General features: G+C 39.1%; 1 protein-coding gene across 8 annotated transcripts in view; it reads right to left on the reverse strand.

Annotated features, from left to right (window-relative positions):
* Positions 1 to 2,538: 2,538 nt before the first annotated feature.
* The window catches only part of SLC38A9 (solute carrier family 38 member 9), a 47,157-nt gene continuing 30,828 nt past the window's right edge, over positions 2,539 to 18,867 (reverse strand). For all 8 annotated transcript variants that reach the window (XM_032675749.1, XM_032675753.1, XM_032675752.1 and 5 more), the window contains 4 exons: positions 17,674 to 17,787; positions 15,692 to 15,840; positions 6,191 to 6,280; positions 2,539 to 4,268 (listed from right to left, as the gene is read on the reverse strand). In XM_032675749.1, coding sequence (XP_032531640.1) covers positions 4,103 to 4,268; positions 6,191 to 6,280; positions 15,692 to 15,840; positions 17,674 to 17,787 — 519 coding nt within the window. In that variant the 3' untranslated portion in view covers positions 2,539 to 4,102. The remainder of the gene's footprint in view (positions 4,269 to 6,190; positions 6,281 to 15,691; positions 15,841 to 17,673; positions 17,788 to 18,867) is intronic.

The following is an 18,867-nucleotide window of genomic DNA, read 5'->3' on the forward strand; positions in this document are numbered from 1 at the left end:
TAATTTTTCCTCAGGTACCTTCATATCCTTTATAAAGGTGACAGATGTTTAGTGCAGTTGTCCTCTGAAGCAAAACATCCTGAAAGGCAAAAACACACTTTCCAGAGACTACCATCTCTTTCACCTCCCTCACTACCATTTCATTGCATAGCCCGGCCACTGCAGTATCAGTCTGGCTCTACGACTTCCCAAAACGCAGACTGTACATCCTAGATTCAACCATCTCAGTGCCCAGAAATTCTCTTCTCCTTCCCACCACAGCTCCAGCACTCATTTATACTGCTGCTGCCTCTCAGCTTTCTGCCTTTATGCTACGCTGGAGGGACATCCACGGACATGGGCTATAAAGGAGTTTAGGTAACCTTAGGACTGGACTGGCTTGCATTTAAATTAACACTCACCCAATGTCCAGCACCCAAAGTTAGCAGATGCCAAGTCTGAGCAATGACAGGGAACCAAACACTCTTGCAACCTTTGTCCTCTCAAGCTGACTCCCCATGGGAAAAAAGGTTACGTGATCATGCAAACAAAAGCCAACCCTTGTGTGAAAGGGTTGGCCTGGTGGAGAAGGGAGCAGTCTAGAGGTCAGGCAGGCAAACCATCAACCCGACAAAGTGTTCTGCAACCAAATGCCATTATCTTCACGTATTTTTGTGTGTGGAATTCAGAAGACTGGACCTCTAAGAAAACAGGCAATGTTACACAAAATGTCCTTCCTGAGCCCTTCTGTTTGTATGATGCAACATTTGAATCTCAAATGCTTTTGCTGCACAGGTTATTTGAGTTACACATTTTAATACATTAAATTAACAATCCATACAGAATACAAAAAATTATTTGTAGGAATAGATGTAGCTGTGAGAGACTGGAAGAGCAAAGGAAAACTGGGAGCCAGTAAGCATAATAGAGATTCTGAATACCATTAAGAGATGAAGATAAGAATCTGGGCCATGATAACATTAAGAAACTGGAACAGATGACGCTAGGCCATTACAGAAAAGGTAATGAGGTTAGTGCAAGCATGAATAATTATTTCTCTTGTCATTGCAGAAGACAGACCTAAAAGCCACATCATCTGCCCTTGTCATTAAAAAATACAACTCCTTCTGTTCATCAAAAAGCTCCCACTAATCCCTTGGTATCAGTGCTGAGGCTGTGTGTAATCACACATCCACAACTTCACCACACAGGCATGTCCACAACTGCTCTTGGAGCTTCCTGGGAATTCCCCTGGCTACTTATGCTTTGGCAATGTCTGAAGGTCACACTGGGTTAATGCCTTATGTATCTTGAGATCTGGATTTTAGCTCAATGGTATCAGCACAGATGATTGATTGCAGCTGCTTGAACCTCACACAACAGAAATTTCAGTTCGCATCACTGAGTTATCACATAATAAGGAGGGCTGGACTGTCAGAGTGCAATGAGGTAGGGTTGATGCCAAACAAAGAGCCTGGTACTGTTATGAAGAAAACCTCAGATTCTTACTCAATGCCCAGAGCTGACAGTATTTCACCTGACAGCCAACTTCAGCAAAGCTCAAATGTAAAGACAGAATTCGGTATATCCAGCAGAAATTATTTTTCTTTTGTGAGAAGGTAATTAATAACATTTCACAATACACCATGGGGTCCATATATTACTTTTTTTTGCTCTGCTAAATCACATGATGATGTGTTGCAACAGAGTACCTAAGGAACTGAAATTAGCTGGCCAGCACTGCAGATAAAGTGTGCGTTTGCAAAGAACCACCTTTTGTGCTCGCATGAAAAAAGACACTGCAATCTACTTCTGCTCTTTTAGGCCATTTAAGTTGCCATTAAATGTGGCAGGAAGAATGAAAAAATACTTTCTCATAAGAAAGTGTACTTCTGGAGATGACAGTGGAATGAAATATTTGCTATCACTCTAATGACTACCAGCTTAAAATTCAAATCAAGGCTTTTAAATGCATGTATAAATAAACACTGCAGCAAGAACCTGTCTCTGTAACGCAGAGCTAAAACAGGCTTTTAGAAAGGTACTGAATAATTTCTTTCTAAATATTAACTCAATCACTGCACATTGCACAACTGGAAAAAGAGACAGATACAAGATGCAATTAGGACTCTTCACCATGAACTCTGTCTTACTTAGGACTGTTGACTACTAGATCCTAACAATTTAATTCTGCTAAAATCAATGGGCATTTTGCTATCAGCTTCAATGGCGAGGATATAAGTCATGGAATCATATCCAGATGGAACATGGAAGGACATAATCAAATTGAATTACCCGCACTCATCGGGGTTTGTACCTATATTAAGTATCTATAATACATCAGAGCTTAATGTGAATAAAACAACAGTGCTTGGAATCCTGTATCTTTTGTCCTTTCCTTCTGCTGTTCATCTTGTAAGAGTATACACGGGGTAAAATGACCAGGACGAGGCAAATACTTCTCCCTAATACAGAGCAGATAACGAATGTATTCTCCAATTTTGCTTTAAAGGCACAAAAAGTTTCACAAGAAAAAAACAATCTAAAATAATTACTGTATTCTGCAGATAGTATTCCAAATCCGTATCATCTTTTATTCCATACAAATCAAGGGATATTAATGAGTGTCCTTTACACAGTTTAAGGAGCCTAAGTCAAACAAATGGATTTACATCATTACTAAAAAAATTCATATCATTTCCCAGAGAAGCATAGTAATAATCTAGCTTATGTTTTTCATTGTCTTTCTGATGAAAATATGAACTTTCACCCTGCAATGTAATTATCTTTTCCAACTCCTACTTCACAAACATTGCATCACTTCAACCTTTTTCTTCTTTTACTGACTTTGGAATTTAGCAATGCTTGGAGTCCTCTTTCAATTATTTTATATTTGTTGATTATTTTAATGCACTGAAATTCTGTACAAAGAGGAGTTTTTACTCTCTCTCCAACCACAAAAATGACATTCCACTACTGTCTGGCAACTTAATATTGCAAGTTTTGGGTTAAGACACAGACTCCCAGATGGTAGGTGAGAGAAGGTGTCTGTGCAACTATGCGTGTACACCCTCATAGTTCATCGACAAAAAGTTAAGAAAAACTCAAGCCCACAACAAAACCTTTCCACATTCTTCTAGATGCTTTTGGAATTATTTAAAACTTAAATTCTTTTACTTCATCCACGATTCTGAAGACTGCTGGCTTTGTCTCTCTGCTCACATCCAAAACGTCTAGAGTAATGCAGTGGAAAAACATAGTGAGAGACCACTGGAGTAATACCCTACAAGGGAGGGAACAAGCCTGTGATGAACACTTTGCACAACACGCATACATAAAACCACATGCAACTCCTGACAAGGCAACTTCACAGCACATAATAGCCCAGTTAACAGAGTTGAAGTGAGGTCAAGCCTGGAATACTAATTTAAATTGTCTTGTTCTAATTTTTTTATCCTTCTGGCTTTTTTTCATTATAAGATCACAAATAACTTGTGAATTCTGAATAAAACTCTGAGACATGAATTTATTGTTTTGCTTTGTTGGAATTTCCTAGAGGAAAAATATTGCCAAAACAATTTAATAGCGTATTCAAAATTAAGAGTGCATTTTGACCCAAATGACTATAAATTAACCAAAAAAAAAAAGAAAATACAATAATTTCTTTATTTTCCAAACAAATCAGGAAAATAACTTCAACAAAAGAGCATTTCAAAGAGTCACTGAACAATACTGAGAAAGCATGCTTGTTAATCAAGGTAAGGACAGTCCCCTTGGAGGAAAGAGTTCCACGGCCTGAGGCTGAAAGCTTTGTGTTTTGAGAAGTGTGGTGTAAAAAATTAAAACATTTGAGATTTATTAATTTTTGAAGTACATTCAAAAAAACGAGAACTAGATCACTCAAATCTGAACCACTTCACTTCTCATAAAACTGTGTTTTCAGAGGAGCAAGACAGTTTTCCTGTCAAGTGCCTGAAAAATGTGTTTTGAATTTGTTTCAGAGGTGCAGCTTTTCTCAAGATCATCACATTGAGGACTGTTCTCATGCCTGACAGTGTTGCTCAAGGCTGTTGCCAAATATCACAGTACCACTTGTGACAGCCACAGGGAGAAGGGGGAGTTTTCACAATAGGAATTGTGCAATCAGATTAGCCAGTCCAAGGAGGATTATAAAGATGTGAGCGATCAATGCTGGCCACGTCAGCTGCCCAGCACGGTGCAGAGAGATCATGTAGATGAGGGATGGATACACGAATACAAAGGCCAGACCACATGTTGCTCCAGAGTATCTAAGGGACAGGGAAGTGGGGGGAACAAGGGAAAAAAAAGAAAGAAGGATTCTTTGCATTTATTCTTACTTTTTGTTGTCATTTCCCCCCGCCTTAAACCAATGAACAGACTTGATGAACACCATTTGCAGTCACTAAACATCAATTTCTGTTCCTTGCTGTCCTTCACTTTCTTCACTAGCATTTCATTATCACCCTCTGTGCTGTCCACCTCCTGCTCACCTGCACCCACACTCTGACATGCTTCTGTCACTTCAGTTATGTCCCCTGATGCTGCCGGGGACTGACTCCCTTATCTTTGACTCAATGTTTCTACTTTCTTTTGTCAAGGTGCAACAGAAAGAGACTGCACAGTGCATCCCTTGTTACACATTCTTTACTGTCAGAACTGCAAAGCTCATTGCATCCCAGTCATCTGAGGACACATGTAAGCATAGAAATGCTCCTGAATCTGCAACTCTTACTTTAATTTATTTAATGAGCTTCTAGAAAACCATTCTCTAGACCTGAAAGGAACAACATGCCCTTCTAGTAACACGATCAACCACAGCAAGGGAAACATGCAACTCTTCTTCTTCTAACCTCTCCCTTGCTTACAAAAATCTCATTATTTTCACCTGCACCCAAGTGTGCATTATTAACAACATATTTTGTTTCAAATATTTGAACATTCCTTTTAGACAGAGGAAACATCATAATACAGAGTAACATCATAATACAGTTTCGGTAATCTGAAACACAAAACCAGCAAATCCCCAATTTAGACCGTATATAGACAATTTATACTTGCTGGAAATTCACAGTGCAAAATGTCTGGTTACTATGCACGATATGGACACAATAGCATAGGTCAGGATCAGTTTGCAAACAGAGAAATGTATTGCATGATATTTATTTGTATTTAGATATTAGGAAGAAATTCTTTACTGTGAGGATGGTGAGGCACTGGAACAGGTTGCCCAGAGAAGTCCTAGACTCCCTATCCCTGGAAGTGTTCAAGGCCAGGTTGGATGGGGCTTTGAGCAACCTGGTCTAGTGGTATGTGTTCCTGCCCATGGCAGGGGGGTTCTAACTAGATGATCTTTTAGATCCCTTCCAACCTTAAGGTCCATTCTATCATTCTAAGCTTATATGATGATCATTAACTAGACCATCTCTATTACTGGAATACAAAAATTTTCACTAAAAAGAGAGGTAGAAGAAAAAAAGGAAATGGGAAAAACCCATAAAGATCAGCCACTGAGCAAAAGTAAGTTATTTTGCTACTCTGGTCAGACCCAAGCCTGTCATTCTGGTTTTATAATTGCAGATTTCTATATTTTTAAACACCTCCCTCTCCTGGTTGCTGCAGGAAAGATGCAAACCAGGAATGAATGATGATGCTTATAAACACAGTGATGTCAAATGTAGAAAAAAAAAAACTTTCAAATATTATTTCCGCTAATATTTCCCAATTATAGAAATCCTAGGTGTTCATCCACATAGTAAATTTAAGATATCATTTAGAAACACAACTTTTATGTCACTTTTCCCTTTAAAGTTACTTACTTTCTTGAAATTTTTATTGTGGACTTTCAAACCAGCTTCAAATGGTCTTAACACAAAACAAAAACTTGAGAGAAGAAACACAATAACCAACCAACTTTTCTAATAACACCATATTCTTTTATGTGTATGTCCTCAGATAGAGCTTCAATAAAACTGGAGAATCATCCCAAGTACCTCAGATACAGAGGCACAATTACAGATAGCTGCTTGTCAGAACTCTGAAAGAGCTGATTGTTTATAGAAGTCGTTATTTATAACTTAAGAAGGTGTAAAACTCACAAGATATGAAGATTCAGTTATTACTGTTCCTTTTCAACATCAAGAGGCAAACATGTAGCAACGCCACAGGGAAGCTCCCTGCAAGCAACACTCACCTTATGATACCTCCTATATTTGGATAAAATCTTGCCATTGCTACTCCAGCTCCTACAATTGCAAGGTTCAGGGCGAGCACATGGAAAAGGCTTCAGGAAAGTGAAGAAAGAATGTTAAAATCTATGCTGTATATCTTACCAAATACCACCAATCATGCTTCATTTTCACTAACATTTAACTGGTACATGGATGGTATTTCCATTTGCATGACTCACCCTATTAAATCTAATTAATTTCACACCAAACATATCATCTACTGAATATTCAGAGTGCCAATTTTTAAGTATCTATTGTTTTGACTCAAAATATTCTTAAGGACTAAGAATGTGTAATTTGGCAATTCTTCTGAAAAAAGCCATACGTGGTATTCAGCACTCAAGTATTTCAGATGGATATTCAAATACCCAAGAAACAATACCATATAACTTAATTCCCACAAGAAAGCACTACCTTGTTCAGAGAATAATCAGAATTACTTAAAGTGGACTAACGGAAACCAGAAGAAAGGAAAAGATGCATAGAGTGCAAAACATTACATAGACTACTAGCAGGGAAATAATACCTTAAAACACTCTACTGCATTTTAATAGAGGACAAACCTTCAAGGAGAATGATGGATGCCATTTAGAATATAGCCTGTGTCCTATTTATGCTGGAATTTTTTGTTGAATTTGTTTTTAAAAATAATTTTCCTGTTGCTTTCCTTTCATGTTAAGGATGAAAAAAATGGAGATTTTCTGTTCTGCAAAGCAGCTTTTAATGCATCAGACAAATTCAGTGTAGTTATGCACAGAGCTGAGACTCGGGAGAGTATCACTTCTGAGAACATGAAATGTTGGCATATTTTAACATAAGGTAAGATCAGGAAATATAATTAAAACCTGTGGTATTTTGGTCACACAGCTGTTTCTATGAAAGGAAAAAAGAATTCACACGGAGGAAACATACATACAGTTACAGGTTTTGTTTATTCTTCTGGAGGATATGATTTCCTAAAATACAAAATCTGTAAGCCAGGTGTGGTGGGGAAAAAAAGCCTTTTTTTTTTCCCCCTGAAGTTAAAAATGGTAACCCCAAGGGGGTGGTGTCTCTCTTGGTGCGAACCCAATCAGCGTTCCTGCAAAATTAAAACATATGATACCAAACCGGAAAAGAAGGGTGATGTTGTGGTTGGAGGAGAGGTGGCCATGTTCTGAAGCCACGAGGAGAAGGGGCAGGAGCCCCATTGGGGGCTAGGCCCCCCCAGCCCCGGTTGGGGAGCTACAAGAACTTGGAACAGTGTTAAACTGGGCCGACTTCTGTAGCTGAGAGCTGGAGGAGTTTCTCCACTGTGGGCAGCAGCAGGAGATACTGAAAAGTGGCGGCAAAGCAGCAGTGAATGGAGACTGTGGCAGAAAGCCAGGAGATAAGAAGAATCAGCAGAAACAAGCCTGCAGCTAAACAGAGAGACAGAGATCTCTAATGGAGAGAGAGAGAGAACTAAGCTCTATAGACAAAGTTTTGGGGTAAGAACTGAACCAGACCCCCCAAAACCCTTTTGAGACCCCTCCTAAGTGGAGGGGGTGGACTCCTACTGGATGGAAGTCCTAAAATGCAGCATGCAACAGTGAGAGAGATGAGCTAAGAAGCTCAGAGATGTCCTGAAGCAGGACCAGGATGGTCAGAAGGAATGCGGGGTAAGTGGCCTGCCCCCCCCGCTGCTGCTGCCAAGCTGGCAGCTTGAGGCAGAGCACAGGAGCTCTGATAGAACGGTTGAGGCAAAGGCTTTCAACTGAAAGCTGCCCAAGATGTTCTGACTTAGGGGTAAACCCCGAGGAAAGGGACCGTCATGAAGACCCCTGTGCTTCATGGTATGACGTGGTGAAGCGAGCCTTTGTCCCGGCTAATTCACAGTCCATGAGAGAGAGAAACCTTCGCTTGGAGTCAAAGGGCCAAGAGGGGTGAAAGGAGACCCCCTTGTGTGTAATGGGAAGAGATCCAGCTACAACAATCCAGCTACAGCTGCTGCATGGAAGAAGAGAAACACTGCTGCCTTGAAAGTGGAAAGGATCTTTTCCTTCTCCCCTTCTGGACTTTCACTGGAGGGGAAAGAGACTTGATCCAATTGTAAATATTGCTTTATCATAGGAGATAGTAAAGATTGTGTATTAATGTACTATAATATTTATTTGTGTAGTGATTGTAATATAATTCCCTTCCCCCCATATTGAGTCTTGTGTTTTGTCTGGAAAACCCCTCTCACACTGAGGTGAGTTGTGGGAGGGGGGCTTGAACTCAGGAACTGGATTTTTGGGGGTCTCAAACCATGACACGCCTATTTTTTTCTTCACTGTAGAAAGTATGTTTATTATGGAGGATGTCACTAACTAATAAACTTTTTAAAAGTGACAACTTCCACGGCTGAAAGGCTGCCTGCCAGTTTCCAAGTTAGGAAGAAAGTTTAGAGACACAGAGTAGTCTCATTAAAGTTTAGAGGAATGAAGGTAATTAAACCACAAAGGAATAGTTTAAGCTATAGACTAAACTTCACTCTTAAAAACTGATTTCAGAAAGACAGAAATAATACCTTTAATTTTTTAACAGCGGTACAAGAGGTGTACCTTGAGGAGAACTCAAGACTGCAGTGGGAATACAGCAGATGAAAGTTTAACAAAAATGTAATTGGATATAAACTTGGTAAAACCCTACAAATAAAAAATAAAATCTCAAGAATCAGACTTACTAGGACAGAAGGACCAAATGTGTACAGCTTCTCTAATATTACTAAGGAAAGCCAATTAACTAAACTGTTCACAAAAAGGTCTCTGCCATTAAAAACTACTTCCTCTCTTCTCACACGTACAGCAGCTTGCAAATCTTACTGTCAAATAGCACAAATTGAAGCCAAAAGTTTATGAACACAGAAAATGACAGCACTTCTTCCATTCCATTTTTGCTGCGATTATTTTTTTAGCAAGAGGGACTGAAAAGAGTGTAGGCTTAGTAATTCAAAAATGTTTTGCAAATTTGTGTCAGTTCAGAGTATTTTAGCAGAAAACCTGAAAAAATTCCAAAGTATTTCATTCTGGCATGCTTTAAAACACAAGACATGATTTTGTTGTTTGAAGCTGTTGCTTCTAAAAAAATTAATTCCAGATTCTTACAACCTCAAAAGCAAAGGGGGTGTCTGTGTATGTTTGGTCTGAAATGAAATATTTTTCAATTTCTTCTTCTGGGAAAAAATTATTGGGTTGCAAGGGGACAGTGTGTTTTGGCTCTATTCAAAACAAGGGTCCCAAGATGTTGGAGCCTCCAAAGCAACTCCTGTGGAGTATTGCTTTCCAGTTTTAATTGTCACAATTAAGCAGGATCCTCAAGAACAATACCAAAGCAGAAGGTCCAGGTGTTTCAATGTGAAAGACTACACTGCATTTTTTTTCCCAGAACATCCTTGCTCCATATTCTACCTTTTGAAACAGCCTGAGCTGTAATCATATTACTGGACAACAGGTATTTAACTTGCAAACTCTTTCTTTTACCTAGGCAGATATTCATAGCTCATCTCACCTCCAGGACAGTAAAAAGCCTCATTCTAATGGAGAGAAAGACAATACCATTTAGAAAAAAAGCCCTATCCTTCTGAATAAAGTAAAATCTGATATCTAGGGCTACAAGTAGTTGTATTATTTGATATAGTACTTTTCATAAAGTAAAGTTTCACATAGGTGTATTCCAGACAGGATAAACATTTCTCATAGCCCATGACATTTTAACAAGTTCTAAATTGCTCAGGTTTAGCCTGACACTGGCTTACGGTACAACTAATGGTTGCCATACACCGCAAAATGATGTCAGAAAAACAGCATTTCTGAGGGGCATCACCATACCACCTCTGCTTATTCTAATAGTAAGAAGAAAAGTATTTAGATGATGTTAGAGATCACAAAAGATTTGGCCCATTCTTATCTACTACCCTGCTACCATACAACTGTTTTCTAAGCAGTGTAACTTTCTTCCTCATGGTCCATGGCTGCAGAGTTGGGCGTCCCATTCCAGGGCTGGACTGTCCACCTGGGCAGCCTGGTTAGGGCTGCTGCTCTGAGGCACAGGAGGGGTTGTCTGAAGGAGGCTGTTAATTCACACAGGAGGCACACCCATGGCAAGTCTTTCATATTCTGTCCTCAGTCTCAATTTTCTGGGTTCGACAGAGGAAGGCTCTAGCTCTTTATTATAAAGGGAATCACTGCTCACCTGCAAAAATCCTGCAATCCCACAAAAATGATAGCAAAATGGAGGAAACAAAAGATTTTAAAAAATTCAAGCTTTCTCCTAAATCTTTCCTTTTTTTCCATATTGCAAGGTTAACATTTCAGACTGACAGAGCAGAGAATCAACAATGCCTGAAGATCATTAGAGGATTTGCTCCATCAAGTTGTCTCCTGTGGAACCAGCAGTTACACTTAAGTCACTGAACAGCAGTGACCATAAATATCTAAGTAATTCTGGCATCCTCAAAGTAAGAATCATGACAAATGGTGAAACCAAACCATAGTGCAGGGGAAATTTAAAGAAAGAAACTGATTTTAAATCCCCTCAGGTCAGATGCAAGGAAATTAGCAGAAGTGCTGGACTCAGCGTGGAGTCACAAGGTGAACAGACGCAACAAGGGAAACTGGAAAGCAAGGAAAAAGCTAATCAGGGTCATTAAGTAAGAATTTTGAAAGGTTACTGTATCTAAAAACGCATTTTCTTCATGGAAATCTCGCTCAAGTGACATTGGTCAGAAGATTATGAATCACAATCGCCAAGAAGCAAAACAGCAGCCAGGTGAAGAGCACATAAGCAATCATACATGCAAACAGCAGAAATGTATTTCATTGCATCAGAAGACATATATCTGTGGGAGAACTGGTAGGTCTGCTGGGCTACCATGGAGTAAAGGGAGGACAATCATTAGAAAAAGCAAAGTGATTTTTGTCCATCAGCTTATTTAACCTCTCAGGACAGGAAAGACGATAAAAAGTTTCAAAAAGTTATCAGATGGTTGTAAAAAGCATTTTATATACAGTATATAATTAATCAAGGGAATCTCTGTCACAAGTATCAGTGTAGCCAAGAGCCAGAAACAATAATAAAAAAAATTGGCTTTCTGTACATATAAGAAGATCCAGAGTCATGTAAGAAATAGCAGATAAAGTACATGCCTCTGCTCTAAGTCAGCTGTTAAATGATGCCATACATCATTTACAAACATATCTCACTGTAGAAAAGAAAGTAATTTCCAAATACACAATATTTTGGCCTTCCTTTTCACCACCAGGGAGAGCAGAGAGAATGAAAAGTTCCTTGGGTTTTGTCCCAGTACATCACTATGTTGTAATCTGTACACTAGCACATATTTTGCAAAATGAAAGAAGGAATTAGGATGTCTTCTCTTGTTTTTAAATCTTTTGTAGTAAGCAGAGAAAGGCTGAAGGCTCAGTGGCATCAAGTGCACCCTCAGCACCAAGCTGTGTGGGGTAGTAAACAAGCTGGAGGGAAAGGATGCCATCCAGAAGGACCTTGACATGTTGGACCAATGCAAACCTCATCAAGTTCTACAAAGCAAAGTGCAAGGTCCTACATTTGGGTCAGGGTAATCCCAGGCACACCTACAGATTGGGTGGAGAAGTGATTGAGAGCAGCCCTGTGGAGAAGGACTTGGGGATGATGGTTGATGTAAAACTCAATATGAGCTGGCAATATGTGCTCACAGCCCAGAAATCCTGCGCTGTATCAAAAGCAGTGTGGCCAGCAGGTTGAGGGAGGTGATTCTAACCCTCTACTCTGCTCTTGTGAGACCCCAACTAGAGTGCTGCATACAGTTCTAGTGGCCACAACATAAGAAAAAGACCTAACTGTTGGAGCAAGTCCAGAGGAGGGCCACAAAGTTGATAAGAGGACTGGAGCAACTCCTCTACGAAGAGAGGCTTTCTGAGAAAGTTGGGCCTGTTCAGCCTGGAGAAGAGAAGGTTGCGTGGGGACCTCATAGCAACCTTCTAGTATCTGAAGAGGAAGCCAGAGAGGGGCTTTTCTTCAGGAACTATAGTGATAGGACAAGAAGTAATGGGTTCAAACTGAAAGACGAGAAATTTAGGTTAAACATACAGAGAAACTCTTTACTGTGAGAGTGGTGAGAAGAGGTTGCCCAGAGAATTTGTGGATGCTCCATCTCTGGAACTGTTCAAGGCCAAGCTGGACAGGGCTCTGAGCAACCTGGTCTAGTGAAAAGTGTCTCTGCCCCTGGTAGAAGGGTTGGAATGAGATCTTTAAGGTCCCTTCCAATCCAAATCATTCTATGATTATATGTGATGGTGCCTGTCTGAAGACTACTGTGCGCAGCATGTCTACACATGTACTTGCTTTTAAGATAGGCAGAGACACGGGTGACTGATATTGATACATAAGGGCAAGAGAATCCTCCTTCAAAGAATCGGGGCACTTTTGCTGTATTCCTGACTGCTGGAAGACACAGGATACTCATTTCCCTTATGCTTCAGACAACCAAGTTCCCATTGTTCAGCTGATGCTTGATGTGAAACTTGTGAGAAGAAAAAGTTATTTATTGTCTGCTTAAGCTTTTAAGTTTCAAGAGTGCGAGCTGCTTCATCACTCAAGACTATGGGTAAGTAGGAAACACTACAGATATACACAGCATAGGACTACAAAGTATCTAAAAATCATGGGACAGAAGAGATGCAAATCAGTCTTCAGACCGTAAAAGCTCCTCTGAAGATGAGTAAATAGTTTCTCATTATAATCCAGCTGTAATCCATGGCCTATCAGCAAAGAACAGGTTATGAACCAGGATTTGGTAGAATTTGCCTTGGGTTATACCAATTATCAAGACTATGAACTGCAAGACAGAAACTAATATCTTGGTGCTTCATTATAACCAGTGTCAGAAAATATTAAAGAAAAAGGAGTAAAACCCAAAGAATGAAATGGATCTGACCAATACAATCACTACTAGGAAATAAAAACTATCTGGCAGCCCTGCAAACCTGTGTGTGATAAAGCTATGAGCTTTAAAATGCATCCCTCCAACCTTCCAAGTACTCCTGCTAATACCTTCACGGCTATCTGTTAACTCCATCCATAGCAGCAGGTACTCACATCTAAAAAAAACTGCTGATATGAAGAAGCCTGACTTTTAAATTAAATCAGTGAGCCTCCATGTGGAGCAACTTACAGCTTAAAAATGAATATAGAAAAATTTATAATGGAGACTCGGAACAAATGGACCAAAAGCAGGAGGTGTTTTTGTGAAGATTTTGTTGTTGTTTGGACAATTATAGCCAGAAGGCAAATTTATAACCTTATTTCAGCTGCAAAGAAAACAACATAGGAAAGATGCACCTACGGAAAGACATGTGATTTAGCACATTGAATCACAGGGTTAAAGGAGGCTTTAAAAGAGCCTCAGCTCTTTTCCTCCTGCTTCATCCTTTTAGTTCACTACTAACACCAAAATCTTCTTTAGACACATGACCCAGAATATTCTCTTCCACCTAAGAGCTACAGCACGAGTCTCATGGTTAGTCTTCTTACTGCCCAAGAGCTGTTAGCCTCAATTACTGAGGATTTCAACAAAAGAAGACAAGTTTATCAAACTACTAGTAGAGTGCTCATTTTCCTACACAAAAGCCATGGAACTTAATATTTCCAGGTAGGTTCTTCAGAGTGGATCAACAAGTTACCCAGTAAGACAATCAGTTTATGTCACTAAAAGCTACATCTTTGTATTTGCAAAATGTTTCCCCACAGAAGCAGCTCTGGGAAAAAAACAAAAATGCTGAAGTTTTTCCTTAGAGAGGTGATAAAGATACAGTGCCACTAAAGGACCTTCATCAGCTTATGACTGAGAACCAGTCATGAAGACATATTTCACAACCAGGTACTTAACCTTTACTATCCTCCTATGTCCTGTGTTTGCTACCAGCCCTCATTGCATAGAAAAAAACTAGGGCTGACCTTGGCCGTTGTAAATGCACAGAAGCCAGAGCCTGAAGGTTATTTGAGTGATTTTTGTGCTATATTTTAGACACCTGGAATACTAGAGAGGGAGACACAGCCAGCCAGAATATGCTACCTTATCACTATAGGTCAGAGCAATTTGTGTGGCTTCCTAGAAACTACTTTTGACTTCTCGGAAGCTCTAAATGCCTCCCTAAAAGGAGTCTTTAAAAAAAAAATTAAATTAAAAAATGAGTGAAGCTACCCACAAGATATCCTGGAGACAAGAACCAAGGAAGTATTTGTATCACCACATTCATCATACCATGAAGGCTTAAAAAAGCAAGCTGGAATTAACCTGAGAAGAGACAGGAATGAAGCTGTAGGTTCTAGAAGAAGGCATGAGGGAAATGAAAACAATTCTGGTCAGGGAGTAACTGGAGGGAGGAGATAGGAAGAGGCACATGCACATAATATAAAGGACATGACTATTTCTCAGTGGTTGTGAAATCCATGTTTAGCACTTAAATAAATGGCCTTGTTTCCAACAGTAACTTGTAGTAGTTCCTAAAAATCTCCTCAACATTGAACTGCATACAATTTAGCATCAAAAAAAGCAGGCACTTATTTCACTGCCTAATTTTAGGTATTCAATTTCTAGAACTTCTGATACCTATTTTAGGACTCAGAAGAAACGTGAAACTTGGAACAACATCTTCGGAGACTTGTATGCTACTGCTGATGCCACAGAGGAAATACACATTCCTTCCTGAGAACCCTTTTTTTTCTTTCCCCCATCAACAGTAATTCACAACATAAAATAAGAAACTTGGAGATAAATGCCAACTTCTCAGCTGAGACAAATTCAGACAATACTCCAAATATAAATGTCCCAGGCTTTATTTAAAAAACAAACTAAAATTGAAATCTGGATCAGCTCTTCCCTAGAGTTCAGAGACTGTGCAAATGCAGGGGTGTGGCTCACCTCTGAAATTAGCATGTAAAAAGCCATTTTTATAAGCATAGCAGCAGCCCAGATAGCACAACTAACAACTCTCTTAGCTATTAGCTCTGTTTAAAAACAGATGGATGATTACTAATCATGCACAATCAAAACACAGATGCCATGCTGAAAGGTTAATATCCGGAGTGTATGTCCTTCACAGCTTAAAGACTACTGGATTAAATGCTTCTGGACTAACCAATTTTTTTTCCTGCACAATTTCTGTTTTGCCATATAAATGCATAACACAAAAGGACTGTGTTGACAAAATTCCTCTGTTTATTGACAAAATGAAGAGCTAAACCAAAAGAACATCCCCTACTCCGCTTTGCCAAGATATAGGAGTTTGCAGGCACGTTTATTTTGCATGACTATTCACCCTGACTCTACAAACAGTGTGAAACTAGGTTATGAAATGTATCTAATGTACAACGGAATTCTCCAAAAGCCTAGCCAAATTTCTGACAACAGAAAGTCAGTTAAGCAAAGTGTGCCAAGCCTCGTCAAGGAACAGAATTCTTACCTTGGGTAAGCATTTCCAAAAAACTGTCTTAACAGCTGAACTCGTGCCAGATAGCCCAACAGTGGGTATACAGTCATCATCTGGAACAGCAGGAATATTCTTGCAACAAATGACATGATGTCATCACTGGGAAAGTTATCTAGAAAATTCTGGACATATAAATAGTGTTACACTTATCAATGGTGGCTTGATTGTATGTACCTGCTTATTTTAATACCTACATGTCAAAAATAATGGGATAAAATCCAAGCAATTACAATTGCTAAATGAACTCCATAACATGAAATACCTTCTCCCTCTTTTATGACTGGTTTGCCACCAAATATCAACAGATTTTTGAATATTCCTATGTTGGTGTCAGTGTTAATATTAGTATTACATAAGGAATTATTTTCTAATCTTCTGAACATCCTCAAATAATCCAGGTTGTGGAAGGGCCAGCTGACCTTTTAGGCAGATAGATTCATATGCTCCTATTACCTGTCATATCATACATAGTTATTAAAAACACTTATTTAATAAGCAAAACTGCACCACATACAAATGAGGAAGGGATCATATACTACAAGCAGGAACAGCTGAAAAAGTATTATAAGACTTAAGTATCATAGAAATACACAAATGGCTTCATAAACCACAGAAAATAAATGGGAAGAAAATAATTTGTCATCTAATGGTGAACTTCATTCTGTGAAGCTAGTTCAGATGGTTCAAAAAATCATGTCACGGTTTAACAGTGGTACCAGTTCTAACTGATCTACAGTCAGAGGAAGCCTTTGACTTATTGCTAGACATTATGCAAGAGACATAGAACACTTGGCATAAAATGGATCCCCAGCTGGTAACTTCTCTCTCTGAAGCAATTTAGAGTGTGGAAATCAGGCTTGCCTATAAGCAGATAATTTAATAGCCTTCATAGGGTGTTTCATGTGGTGCTGTTATCCGAAGAACTCTGATGGCAAGGCTCACCATAGTATTAGACTCCAAACCTACTCAAGCTTGCATTCACATTTTATTTCTTCCAGAGTCCCAGTGAGTGGGATTGGTCACTGCATACACAACTAAACATAAACTTTTCAGGATTAATGAAGCTAAAAAAATTAAAGTCTCAACTGTTCACTTTTTCATTTTGGTCCTTTTTCATCACTTTCACAGAGTATTTATAAAATGTTTGTTTTTTCAGAAATATTGGCAACCATACACAAATATAAATGAGATAACACAAGCATTACTCATCTGCTTGTGGTAGTGCCCACGAGGTGTTAGCCACCTGACCACAGTCGAGGGCAGATGTGTGTGCCAGGGTTAGGCCATGAAGCAAGAAGCAGTAGCTGTTCTTTCTTATTATATATTTATTAAAAAGTTAAGGACAAACATGGTATTCTGGAGTGCATTAGGAAGAGCATTGCCAGCAGGTCAAGGGAGCTGATCCTTCCCCTCTACTCAGCCCCAGTGAAGCCATATCTGGAGTGCTGTGCCTATTTCTGGGCTCCTCAGTACAAGAGAGATATGGAGCTCCTGGAGCAGGTCAGGTGGAGGGCAATGAAGATGATAAAGGGACTGGAGTTCCTCTTATGAGAAAAGGCTGAGGGAGAGTTGGGCCTATTCTCATTGGACCTTATATATATATATGTATTTGAACAGAGGGTGTCAAGAGGATGGAACCAGGCTCTTCCCAGTGGTGCCAAGGAATAGGACAAGAGGCAATGGGAAGAAACTGATGCACAGGAAGTTCCATTTGAACATGAGGAAGAATTTCTTTGCTGTGCACGTAACCGTACACTGCAACAGGTTGCCCAGAGAGGTTGTGGAGTCTCCCTTACTGGAGATATTCAGGAACCATCTGGATGCAATCCTGTGCCATGTGCTTCAGGATAACCCTGCTTAAGCAGGGAGGTGGGAACAGATGACCCACTGTGGTCCTTTCCAACCTGACCCATTCTGTAATTCTGTGAAATAGATACAGCAGTAAAATATCTCACCTGTTCAATACATTCTTTGGATAACGGTGGAGAAGGAAAGGATGCAAAAATAATCACTCCAACATACAGATATGTTAGTCCCACCAGGAAGTATGCAATAGAGAGATCTCTCACCTGAGGAAAAACAAGATTTTATTTTGGCAAGCACTGACACACAAAACCATAAGAAATAAAAACTTCATGAGACTATGTCTATTGCCTTTATTACTGTTACTTTTACATATATTACTTTTTTATATTTATTACTATTACTTAAACATTACTGCTTGAATGGGGACTTCAGACCTGGTCCCAGTCAGATCAGAAAGCTGCAAGGAGATATCCCAAAGTGAAGCTCAACAAGTATTATTTATCTCTTAAAATACAGAAAAGGTACTGTGAAAGAGATATGCCAATAGATGTAGCATGTTATTTCTGGATGCACAAACATACACTAGTTATTAAAACAAACAAGAAATGCCCTCTACTTTCTTACATTCACCTATTCCTGCTAAGAGCCCTGGGACACAGACACACTTGTCTAAGACAGAAAGCCCAGCATGCCATAAATCACATTTCTTATCACAAATAATATCTTGCAATCAAAGGCATCAGCTACCCAACTGCTGATATAATGTAAGGGACATTTTTTAAGAAGGTGCTTTGGAACCTAAGAGGATGGTACAGTCTCCAAATCAGAAACTAATACATCAGGCTTCTGAATGAATGGCATAATAATGGAAGACATAGCTAGTACACCATTACATAAAAAAAACCAAACAGAACAGAAATAAAAAAGAAAAGTATAAGTAGTCAGATATATGTCATATATATGTATATATGTAGGTAGTCATATACATGTCCTTTACCTTTAGTATTGTATTTTATAATGACATTTCCATTTAAAATTACCTATCCTATATCCTACCTACCTATACTTTATTACTAAACAGCTTTAAATGTTCCAGGGGAATGCACTAAATTATAATCAAAAGTTTTCAGGAGTCAGTGCTGAAACTAGGGTCATATATCCATATTTAAATATATTACATATACTTAAGCATAGATTTAAACCTAAACTTCAATGTACAGTTCTGAAAATTTTGGCTACATTTATAAAATATCTAATATACACAAATATTTTCAACCACACAAAAAGAACTAAAAAATTAGCAGCAAAGCTACTCAAGTATTTCACAAAACTTCAGAATCCAC

This window comes from Chiroxiphia lanceolata, chromosome Z, assembly GCF_009829145.1.
Source record: "Chiroxiphia lanceolata isolate bChiLan1 chromosome Z, bChiLan1.pri, whole genome shotgun sequence".
Lineage (NCBI taxonomy): Eukaryota > Metazoa > Chordata > Aves > Passeriformes > Pipridae > Chiroxiphia > Chiroxiphia lanceolata.